This window comes from Gobio gobio (assembly GCF_949357685.1).
Source record: "Gobio gobio genome assembly, chromosome: 17".
In the NCBI taxonomy this organism is placed as follows: domain Eukaryota; kingdom Metazoa; phylum Chordata; class Actinopteri; order Cypriniformes; family Gobionidae; genus Gobio; species Gobio gobio.
In genome coordinates, this window is record NC_137110.1 from 2,029,810 (window position 1) to 2,042,482 (window position 12,673).

Below are 12,673 nucleotides of genomic sequence, written 5' to 3' on the forward strand. Positions count from 1 at the left end.
GCACTTTCATCTTCTAATAAGTCTGAAATAAATGTGATTTATGTAGAGTGCATTGGTCAATAATAATATTTAATATTCAGAGGAATGGGAGAGATTGAACAACGCAATATATAGTTTAAGTGAGTGCCACAACAAAGATGGCGGATATGTCAGTCCGTATTTCATTATAATATTTTAGATCTGTAGATTTGAAGTGTGCCATGTTGAATGTGCACTTCTGTTATTTGTCGGTTATGATGATATCCAAATGGTCAAATGTAATTTTGTCAATGCCTTGTGTTGCTTTACAGCTCAGAGGTCGGCCCATGAGCAGCCGGCGGTGGAGCGGCAGGATGTGGATCACTCTTCAGCTCTGGGCGGACTGCAGATGATCCTCAGGGGACAGAACTTCACCTCAGAGTCCAAAGTTATCTTCTTTGAGAAGACGCACGGTGAGGGAAACACTTTTACTGATTATAAGTGGAGTGGCTAACCGGCCGATTAGAGAGTTCATCGCCAGAGTCAATATTCAGACACTCAAGGCACACTTAAATATGTTTGAATGTTATTGCATTAGATGATTGACTAAAATTTGCAGCCAAATCCAAATTAACTAGAAATACCACATTTGGATTATCATAAACAAGGTCGGAAATTAACGGGGGCTTGGGGCAAAAATTAATTACTAAATAATAATTTAAAAAAGCCCCTGTATGAGTTCTTGATTTAATATTTAGGCTATCAGCTTCAGTCCACAACTTTTCTCATTTAAAAAAAAAAAATGACTAGATGTATTTATGAGAGTACAATCCCAAATCAGAAAAAGTTGGGACAGTATGGAAAAGGCAAATAAATAAAAAAGAAATGATTTCTAAATTTACTTTGACTTGTATTTCATTGCAGACAATATGAACACAAAATATTTCATGTTTTGTCTGGTCATCTTCATGTCATTTGTAAATATGCATCCTTTCCTGTCATTCAGACCTGCAACACATTTCAAAAAAAGTTGGGACAGGAGCAATTTAGGGCTAGTAATGAGGTAAAATGGTTAAATAATGATGTGATTTGAAACAGGTGATTGTAATTATGATTTGGAACAAAAGCAGCATCCAAGAAAGGTCTAATCCTTTAGGAGCAAAGATGGGCCGAGGATCGCCAGTTTGCCAACAAATACGTGAGAAAATTATTGAAATGTTTAAAAACAATGTTCCTCAAAGAAAGATAGGAAGAGATTTGGATATTTCACATTCAACAGTGCATAACATAATTAAGAGATTCAAGGAATCTGGAGGAATTTCAGTGCGTAAAGGACAAGGGCTCAAGCCTAAGCTGAACAACCGTGATCTCCGATCCCTCAGGCGGCACTGCATCAAGAATCGTCATCATCTAGAAGCCATATCACCACATGGGCTCAGGACTACTTTGGCAAACCTTTGTCAAGTACCACAATACGTAGTTACATCCACAAATGCCAGTTAAAACTGTACTGTGCCAAAAGGAAGCCCTATGTTAACAGTGTCCAGAAGCGCCGTCGACTTCTCTGGGCTCGAGGCATCTGGGTTGGACCATCACACTGTGGAAACGTGTACTGTGCTCAGATGAAGCAGTATTTCAGGTGTTTTTTGGGAGGAATGGACGCCGTGTGCTCCGGACCAAAGAAGAAAAGGATCATCCAGACTGTTACCAGCAACAAGTCCAAAAGCCAGGGTCTGTCATGGTATGGGCTTGTGTCAGTGCCCTTGGCAAAGGTAACTTGCTCTTCTGTGAAGGCGCCATTAATGCTGAAAAGTACATAGAGATTTTGGAGCATAATATGCTGCCTTCAAGAAGACATCTTTTCCAGGGACGTCCATGCATATTTCAACAAGACAATGCAAAAGCACATTCTGCACACATTCTGCAGTCCTGGCTGCGGAGGAAGAGGGTTCGGGTACTTGTTTGCAGGAAGAATGGGACAAAATTACACCTGAAACACTTCATCACTTGGTGTCTTCAGTCCCTAAACGTCTTTTAAGTGTTTTGAAAAGGAATGGCAACATTACAAAGTGGTAAATGCTTTACTGTCATTATATTAGCCGTTATATTCATTATATTAGCCGTTATATTCATTATATTAGTCATTATATTAGCCGTTATATTCATTATATTAGTCATTATATTAGCTGTTACATTCATTATGTTATATTCATTATATTAGCCGTTATATTAGTCGTTATATTAGCCGTTATATTCATTATATTAGTCATTATATTAGCCGTTATATTCATTATATTAGTCATTATATTAGCTGTTACATTCATTATGTTATATTCATTATATTAGCCGTTATATTTATTATATTAGCCGTTATATTCATTATATTAGCTGTTATATTCATTATATTCTTTATATTTGCCGTTATATTCATTATATTAGTCATTATATTAGTCGTTATATTCATTGTTATATTCATTATATTAGCCGTTATATTAATTATGTTATATTCATTATATTAGCTGTTATATTCATTATATTCATTACATTAGCTGTTATATTCATTATATTAGCCGTTACATTTGTTATATTAGCCGTTACATTCATTATATTAGCCGTTATATTCATTATATTAGTCGTTATATTCATTATATTAGTCGTTATATTCATTATATTAGTCGTTATATTAGCCGTTACATTCGTTATATTAGCCGTTACATTCGTTATATTAGTCGTTATATTCATTATATTAGTCGTTATATTCATTATATTAGTCGTTATATTAGCCGTTACATTCGTTATATTAGCCGTTATATTCATTATATTAGTCGTTATATTAGCCGTTACATTCGTTATATTAGCCGTTACATTCGTTATATTAGCCGTTATATTCATTATATTAGTCGTTAAATTAGCCGTTATATTCATTTAATTAGTCGTTATATTAGCCGTTATATTCATTATATTAGTCGTTAAATTAGCCGTTATATTCATTATATTAGTCGTTCGATCTAAATTATATTAGTCGTTATATTAGCCGTTATATTCATTATCTTAGTCGTTAAATTAGCCGTTATATTCATTATATTAGTCGTTAAATTAGCCGTTATATTCATTATATTAGTCGTTATATTAGCCGTTATATTCATTATATTAGTCGTTATATTAGCCGTTATATTCATTATATTAGTCGTTAAATTAGCCGTTATATTCATTATATTAGTCGTTAAATTAGCCGTTATATTCATTATATTAGTCGTTAAATTAGCCGTTATATTCATTATATTAGTCGTTATATTAGTCGTTAAATTAGCCGTTATATTCATTATATTAGTCGTTATATTAGCCGTTATATTCATTATATTAGTCGTTAAATTAGCCGTTATATTCATTATATTAGTCGTTATATTAGCCGTTATATTCATTATATTAGTCGTTAAATTAGCCGTTATATTCATTATATTAGTCGTTATATTAGCCGTTATATTCATTATATTAGTCGTTAAATTAGCCGTTATATTCATTATATTAGTCGTTATATTAGCCATTATATTCATTATATTAGTCGTTAAATTAGCCATTATATTAGTCGTTAAATTAGCCGTTATATTCATTATATTAGTCGTTAAATTAGCCGTTATATTCATTATATTAGTCGTTATATTAGCCGTTATATTCATTATATTAGTCGTTATATTAGCCGTTATATTCATTATATTAGTCGTTAAATTAGCCGTTATATTCATTATATTAGTCGTTATATTAGCCGTTATATTCATTATATTAGTCGTTAAATTAGCCGTTATATTCATTATATAAGTCGTTATATTAGCCGTTATATTCATTATATTAGTCGTTAAATTAGCCGTTATATTCATTATATTAGTCGTTATATTAGCCGTTATATTCATTATATTAGTCGTTAAATTAGCCGTTATATTCATTATATTAGTCGTTATATTAGCCATTATATTCATTATATTAGTCGTTAAATTAGCCATTATATTAGTCGTTAAATTAGCCGTTATATTCATTATATTAGTCGTTAAATTAGCCGTTATATTCATTATATTAGTCGTTATATTAGCCGTTATATTCATTATATTAGTCGTTAAATTAGCCGTTATATTCATTATATTAGTCGTTATATTAGCCATTATATTCATTATATTAGTCGTTAAATTAGCCATTATATTAGTCGTTAAATTAGCCGTTATATTCATTATATTAGTCGTTAAATTAGCCGTTATATTCATTATATTAGTCGTTAAATTAGCCGTTATATTCATTATATTAGTCGTTAAATTAGCCGTTATATTCATTATATTAGTCGTTAAATTAGCCGTTATATTCATTATATTAGTCGTTAAATTAGCCGTTATATTCATTATATTAGTCGTTATATTAGCCGTTATATTCATTATATTAGTCGTTAAATTAGCCGTTATATTCATTATATAAGTCGTTATATTAGCCGTTATATTCATTATATTAGTCGTTAAATTAGCCGTTATATTCATTATATTAGTCGTTATATTAGCCGTTATATTCATTATATTAGTCGTTAAATTAGCCGTTATATTCATTATATTAGTCGTTATATTAGCCATTATATTCATTATATTAGTCGTTAAATTAGCCATTATATTAGTCGTTAAATTAGCCGTTATATTCATTATATTAGTCGTTAAATTAGCCGTTATATTCATTATATTAGTCGTTATATTAGCCGTTATATTCATTATATTAGTCGTTAAATTAGCCGTTATATTCATTATATTAGTCGTTATATTAGCCATTATATTCATTATATTAGTCGTTAAATTAGCCATTATATTAGTCGTTAAATTAGCCGTTATATTCATTATATTAGTCGTTAAATTAGCCGTTATATTCATTATATTAGTCGTTAAATTAGCCGTTATATTCATTATATTAGTCGTTAAATTAGCCGTTATATTCATTATATTAGTCGTTAAATTAGCCGTTATATTCATTATATTAGTCGTTAAATTAGCCGTTATATTCATTATATTAGTCGTTAAATTAGCCGTTATATTCATTATATTAGTCGTTATATTAGCCGTTATATTCATTATATTAGTCGTTAAATTAGCCGTTATATTCATTATATTAGTCGTTAAATTAGCCGTTATATTCATTATATTCTACTGAACCTGTGACTGATGTCTGAATATCAACACTGATGTGAAGTTCACATGTTTGCACACAATGTGTTATTTGAGTGTTGATAATTATATCTAAACATGAATATCAGTTTGGGCTCTGTCCTTTAATATTACAGTAATGTGTGAGTAACGGCTCCTATAGTTTACAGCATTATCTTTAGTTATAATTGAATTCATTTAAGGACAGAAACATATTTTTGGAGTAAACACTGTTTCATAATAATAAAAAAGCTCATTTATATTTAGTTTCCTCTCCCCTGTTGTACTGAATCCGAACCGTTATAAAATAGTATCTCTGGACTGAATGTCTACAGTTTCTGAAAACCCATCGCTGACGCTATACATTCAGATCCTAATCTCATGGATTTCTTTCAGAAGTTTACAAAAGGGCTAGTTTTGTGCTGTAGCGTGTTAACAGCTCCAACCATCAACACAGAACTCTTTTAATATTTGACTTCTCCAGGCACTATCAGCCATCTGTGGAGACAATTAGCATGTGATTTGTTTGAAGTCGTATTGATGTGCTTTGCATATGCTGAGAAAAATGGTGGTCCAGACTGCAGTCTAGTTTGGCCAACCTTTGCAATCACACAAGAGTGAAAAAAAAGATAAGCCTTGCAAAGCTTGCATAATCGCGCACACACACACACACACACACACACACACACACACACGTCAGTTTGTCTGACAGTGTTTAAAGACGTCAGAAACCTCAACCAACACCTACGCACTGTACATAACGTCAATTCTAGACCTGCTAGACTTAAATGTGATAAACTTTAAATCTAATTTTATTATACGTAAAGGCAACTAAAACATTTTGGTAACACTTTATTTTACAGTGTTACATATGTTAAATCTACCTACCGTAGTAATAACAGTAAATTATGCATAATTACATGCCTAACCCTATAGTAAGTATATGTAGTTCATTAATATTACTCAGTGCTTAAATATATAATCACACTGTGAAATAAAGTGTAACCAACATAGCATTTTTATATATAATCCATGAACATAAACACTGAAATAATATGGAAGTAGACGCATGAAATGTAACCGGCAGATGCTAAATATAGAGTGAAAATTAAAATAAATAAAAAATGTATAGATAAAACCATGTAAATATTTAAATTTAATAAAATTAGTGAATTGACTGGTTTGTGGAGATGGTCCAAAGTGATGAATATTTACAGTAGTGAATTTTAGTATAAACTTTATCCAAAAAAACGTTTATTTCTCTACATTCCAAAGCATAATGTCGTACTTTTTACTGCACTACGTTTCATAAATAAACGTTTTTTTTACCTTTAATACTTAATTGCATTACAAATGTAGTACTTTCTTACTTGTACTCAAGTAAAACTTTGAATTACTTTTACTTAAGTACTACATTTTTAATGTAATTAAATATTAAATGATATTCAATATATTAGTATAAACTTGTGAAATTTAAATACAATTATAAAATGATTATTCATCATATTTGTGTTGTTTTATTTGCGTTTTTGTTAAGTCATGTTATAATATTGTTTGTTGCTTATTATTGACAATGGCTATTAACTGTTTTCTTTTTTCTTTTTTTGCGGGTGCGTTGAATTGTATTAAATCCAGACCAAAAATCCTAATAATCACTAAATCATAATAATTATTAATGTTAATAATAATATAGGGAGCCCACAACAACAACAACAACAAAATCATTAAAAAATTTATTGTCCCTGTTTTTTAATTAAAAGATAATAACAAATGAGATTTTAGTGATATTTTGAGCACTCAAATAGGAAATGTCCCCGGTTTCAATTTCAGAAATCTGGTCACCTAAGGTTATAATAGTTCACTAAAACCATTAAAACATATTAATTACTTGAAATTAAATAAATGTTAACTGAATGATTTGCTTTGAAGCTTTAGCTTGACCTGATATACTAACAGAAATACAACATTATAAAAACGATATAGATGTTTTTAAAAAACACAAAAAATTTGAATTGAGCTCTTTTGTGTATTTTTGCGCTTGAACGGTCAAAAGCACAATGATGTCAGAATGTCAGTTTTGTCATGTATTCAGTAACAGTTGGTTATGAAATTACAATTGAACTAAACTCATTAGATTATAGTCGATTAAAACTAAAAACAATCCAGTGGCCGGATTCACGAAAATCTTCTTAAGAAAGAAGTTAAGAAAATTCTTAAGATAAATTCTAAGAAGTTTGTAAGAATGTTACTAAGTGCAATTCTTGAAAAATTCTTAAGAAGTTCTCAAATATTTTCTTAAGAACATATACATTTTTTACTTAAGAAGAAAATAAAAGGTGTTATTTGGTGTTAATTCATTGAAAGGTATTACTGAAGACTCGCTGAATGAAAAACACCTCAAAGCCCGTCTTTTTGCGTTTCCTGCAGATTACCGTAGATCGCCTGGATCTCACAACTCCAAAACGGCAGATAAAATTGTCAAATAGGCGCTTTCTTTATAAATAAACCACAGGTTTAATCTATAAAAAGTACATTTTCGGCTGTAAACGTCTTGTGGCGTTCACTCCGGACGCGATTCACACAAATAATTTCATACCCGTAATAATTTCATACGCGTTCAAAACGCTCAATTCACGTCCTTCGCGTTGCCTCAATCGCGCGAATCGCGCTGCAGAATGCCATTTCGCGTCTCTGCATTGACTTAACATGTAAATCACTCGCGCGAATCGCGTCAGGTGTGAACGCACCATTAAAAACTACAATTAGTGACACATTAACAGTAGTATTTTTAAATTACGCTGGGTTTCTCGTCCACTATTGACACTTGCTGGTTGGTGCGAGCTGGTTGCTGGTTTTATACTCGTCCATATGGTACTATTAGTTATAAGTAATATATTTAGCTAGCTACTGTTATGTTTTAATGCTTAATATTTGAAACAACTCAATAAATTCGTTAAACATCTTACATTTGGGTATTTAAGATAGGTTGGAGGTTATCCTAACTTTAAGAAGTTATTTACGTTGATTTTTAAGAACATTCTTTTTTCGTGAATAGCAATTAATTTTCTTAAGAACATTCTTTTATAAGAACATTCTTTTTTTTTTTTTTTTTTTTTTAACAATGAGAACAAAAACAAACAAACAAAAAAACAACAAAGCTTTTTTTACATTGATATTCAATACTCCCTCTTTTCTTAGTCTTCAATTTACACCTTTCCAACTCCACCATGTTTTAAGAATGATCGGAAAGGTCCCCAAACTCCATCAAAAACTGTATATTTATTCCTTAAAATATAAGTTATCTTTTCCATTGACATATTTGTTACCATTTCTTTTAGCCAACGTCCTATACTTGGAGCACAAATACTTTTCCAATGTAAAGAAATTAGCCATTTTGCTTGAAGAATACCTATATTTATAAATATATAAGATAAGAACATGCTTAAGAAAAATTTTTGGGAACACAAAATATTCAAATATTTTTTCTTGAGTTAGAAAATAAGAAGAAATTGGTAGTTGAAAATAATTTGATTCTTAAGACTGTTTCGTGAATCTGGCTCCAGGTGACTAAAATACGACTAAAACTAAAGGGCATTTTAGTCAAAAGACTGTGATTTTAAGCGTAGCTGTCAGAATGAGCACTTCTGTCCGTGACGGCACAGGCTGAGAGAAATCTCAGTGTCACAGATCGGCCATGAGGACAATAGCCTACATCAGCCCTGACTCACATCGACATCCTATAGCTCTGACGCAAGCCGAGTTTCGAGCCGCTCTTTCCATTTCGGTGTGCGGTGCGATGCTAGAGGATGTGGTTAGCGCTGCACAGATAGCATCTACAAGCACAGAGTCGCTTTCCCTTCCTGTACTCAGAGATGGTGCAGAGAGTGGGAGTTCATCCACAACGCTTCAAACTTTCTCTGCTGCTTGCGTGGAAGTCACCGACCAGATATTTGTTGTGGCTACGAACAATAAATAGTGCAGAAGGGCGTGTGTATGCGAACGGATGTCAATTAAAAAAAGTTCTAAAGTATGCAACAACAATATTGTGTAATATTACTCCAGTACCTGGTGTTTTGAATTTAGTATTTTTTCATGTCATTACATTCTTTAGAGCATAAGAAACAAATGGAAATTTTTTTTGGGAGGGAATTATATTTTATTCGTGTTATGATCTGTAGTGGACACCAGGACTCAGTTGTTTAAAAAATAAAATGACATGAAATTGCATGTACAGGCAAAAACAATGGGATTTATTTTTAATTCACCAATACATTTGTAGGTTTCAGGATTTTTTTTTTAAACTAACTTTGTTTAAAGATGATTCTGAACCATGTTATGAAAGATATAATTGATATACCATTTTACTTTATGCAATATGTGGGTAAAATGGCCTTGGATTTTCCCATTCAATACAATGCATCTAATTTGCATATTAATTAGGGCTGTCAAAAGATTAATCGCATCCAAAATAAAAGTTTGTGTTTGCATAATATATGTGTGTGTACTCTGTTAATTATTATTTATATATAAATACACACACAAGCATGTATATATTTAAGAAATATTTGCATGTATATACATTTATATAATCTATAATATATATAAATATAAAGTTTTATATATAAAAATATTTTTTTCTTAAATATATACATGCTTGTGTGTGTTTTTATATTTAAATAATAATTAACAGAGTACACACACATATATTATGTAAACACAAACTTTTATTTTGGATGCGATTAATCGCGATTAATCTTTTGACAGCCCTAATATTAATGTGTTCTTGGTGCAACATGTAATGAATATGTAAAAATTGGAGTAATAATTGGCAATATTTTCATAATAATATCTAATATTTCTCTATTCACTTGTTATATCTCCAAAATGCCTGATAATCATGATTTAACTCCTGGCGTCTCTACAGTGGACATTTATGAAATCAATGCCCTGTTCTGTAACAGAAAGTCATATTTTGATCAGAAACCACATAACATTTTCCTGAGATGTTGATTTATAACAAACAATTTGAAAATTAATCAGATTTAAATTATAATTAAAAAATATTATCATATTTCCATAAGAGTGCTAAACATTAACGTCAGCAGTTTTTAAAGACCATTAATTATTTTATGCACTGTTGAATGTGAAATATCCAAATCTCTTCCTATCTTTCTTTGAGGAACATTGTTTTTAAACATTTCAATAGTTTTCTCACGTATTTGTTGGCAAACTGGTGATCCTCGGCCCATCTTTGCTCCTAAAGGATTAGACCTTTCTTGGATGCTGCTTTTGTACCAAATCATAATTACAATCACCTGTTTCAAATCACATCATTATTTAACCATTTTACCTCATTACTAGCCCTAAATTGCTCCTGTCCCAACTTTTTCTGATTTGGGGTTGTAGATATAGTAAAGTGTCATTTATTCCTGTGATCAAAGCTGCTGTGTCATTATATGTTTGAGATATTTATTGTTCCCATGTTTTCTCTTTTATTGTCTTTAGTTGACTTGCAGTTATGGGAGGCGGAGGCAAAGGTTTACAGAGACAAAAGCACGTCTGTAAGCACTTCAAATCATTTGCAGAGTAGAATAATGCATAATGTTCTTCAGTAGTGGTGTAATGTGAGTGTTGTTTCCATCAGAACCTGCTGTTCTTGGAGATCCCTCCGTACCGGGACCCCAACATCTACCACCCGGTCAAAGTCCGCTTTCACGTGCTGAATGGGAAGAAGAAAAGCAGCCAGCCTCAAAACTTCACCTACACGCCCCTCTCAGGTAGGGCTGGGCCATGTGGCCCAAAGAAATTATCACGATATCGATAATTATCACGATAAATGTCGTGTAGAAAACAGAGTTAACTGTGGTTTTAAACTATCCTTTATTGTCAAAACATGACAAACACTTCCCAAACAGGTCAACAATTGATCAAAACTGTTATTAATAGAGTAGAACATTATTAATATAAATAGAATATATAAAATAAATATCTATAGTAAAATCTAGAACTGTAATGATATAACATTTGGCTCTGCTGACTGCAAATGCAAAGTTAAAGTGCTTTAAAGATAATGTTTGTCAATTAACAAAAATAGAATAAAAAAAAAAAATTCTGGTCAGCATACCAAACCTTATAAATAAATGACATTGACAATATCAATATCTATATATCAATAATATAATAATATATATATATATACTTAATTAAAATAATTGTTTAAGTAGTAAAACAATAAAAATCAAACGGGCAAAAAAAGCGTTTTAAATTTAGAAACATTTTGAGTCCCCTCTCTCTTGCCTTACAGTGGATTGATCCACCGCGCACCGACACACACACACACACACACACACACACACGTTTGTTTTTGTGAAATGTGAGGACATTCCATAGGCGTAATGGTTTTTATACCGTACAAACCGTATTTTCTATCCCCTTACACTGCCCCTAAACCTACCCATCACACACACACACACACACACACACACACACACACACACACACACACACACACACACACACACACACACACACACACACACACACACACACACACACACACACACACACACACACACACACACATACATACATGTAGTGTTTTCATCTTTTATGGGGACTTTCCATAGGCGTAATGGTTTTTATACCGTACATACCGTATATTCTATCCCCCTACACTGCCCCTGCCCCTAAACCTAACCCTCACAGGAGACATTCTGCAATTTTACATTTTCAAAAAACATCACTTAGTCTGATTTATAAGATGTTTTCCTCATGGGGACCTAAAAATGTCCCCACAAGGATGAGGATTTCGGATATTGCCATCTTTGTGGGGACATTTTGATTACCAGTCCACACACACACACACACACACACACACTGCCCCTAAACCTACCCATCACACACACACACACACACACACACACACACACACACATACACATACACACACACACACACACACACACACACACACACACACACACACACACACACACACACACACACACACACACTGCCCCTAAACCTACCATCACACACACACACACACACACACACACACACACACACACACACACACACACACACACACACACACACACACACACACACACACACACACACACTGCCCCTAAACCTACCATCACACACACACACACACACACACACACACACACACACACACACACACACACACACACACACACACACACACACACACACACACACACACTGCCCCTAAACCTACCATCTCACACACACACACACACACACACACACACACACACACACACACACACACACACACACACACACACACACAAACACACACACACACACACACACACTGTGCAGTTCACTTTCTGTGAAAAAAACCTCATTCTGTGATTTATAAGCATTTTGAAAAGTGAGGACATGGGGAACGTCCTCATATTTCACCCTCTTTTTGTAATACCCATGTCATTATACACATTTGTGTCCTGATATCACACAAAAACATGCCCACACTCTCACACACACACACACACACACACACACACACACACACACAC

General features: G+C 32.5%; 1 protein-coding gene across 1 annotated transcript in view; it reads left to right on the forward strand.

Annotated features, from left to right (window-relative positions):
* nfatc2b (nuclear factor of activated T cells 2b) overlaps window positions 1–12,673 on the forward strand; it is a 55,446-nt gene that overhangs the window by 24,190 nt on the left and 18,583 nt on the right. The window contains exons 6-8 of the mRNA XM_079841025.1: window positions 291–431; window positions 10,629–10,684; window positions 10,768–10,900. Of these exons, the coding sequence (XP_079697151.1) occupies window positions 291–431; window positions 10,629–10,684; window positions 10,768–10,900 (330 nt within the window). The remainder of the gene's footprint in view (window positions 1–290; window positions 432–10,628; window positions 10,685–10,767; window positions 10,901–12,673) is intronic.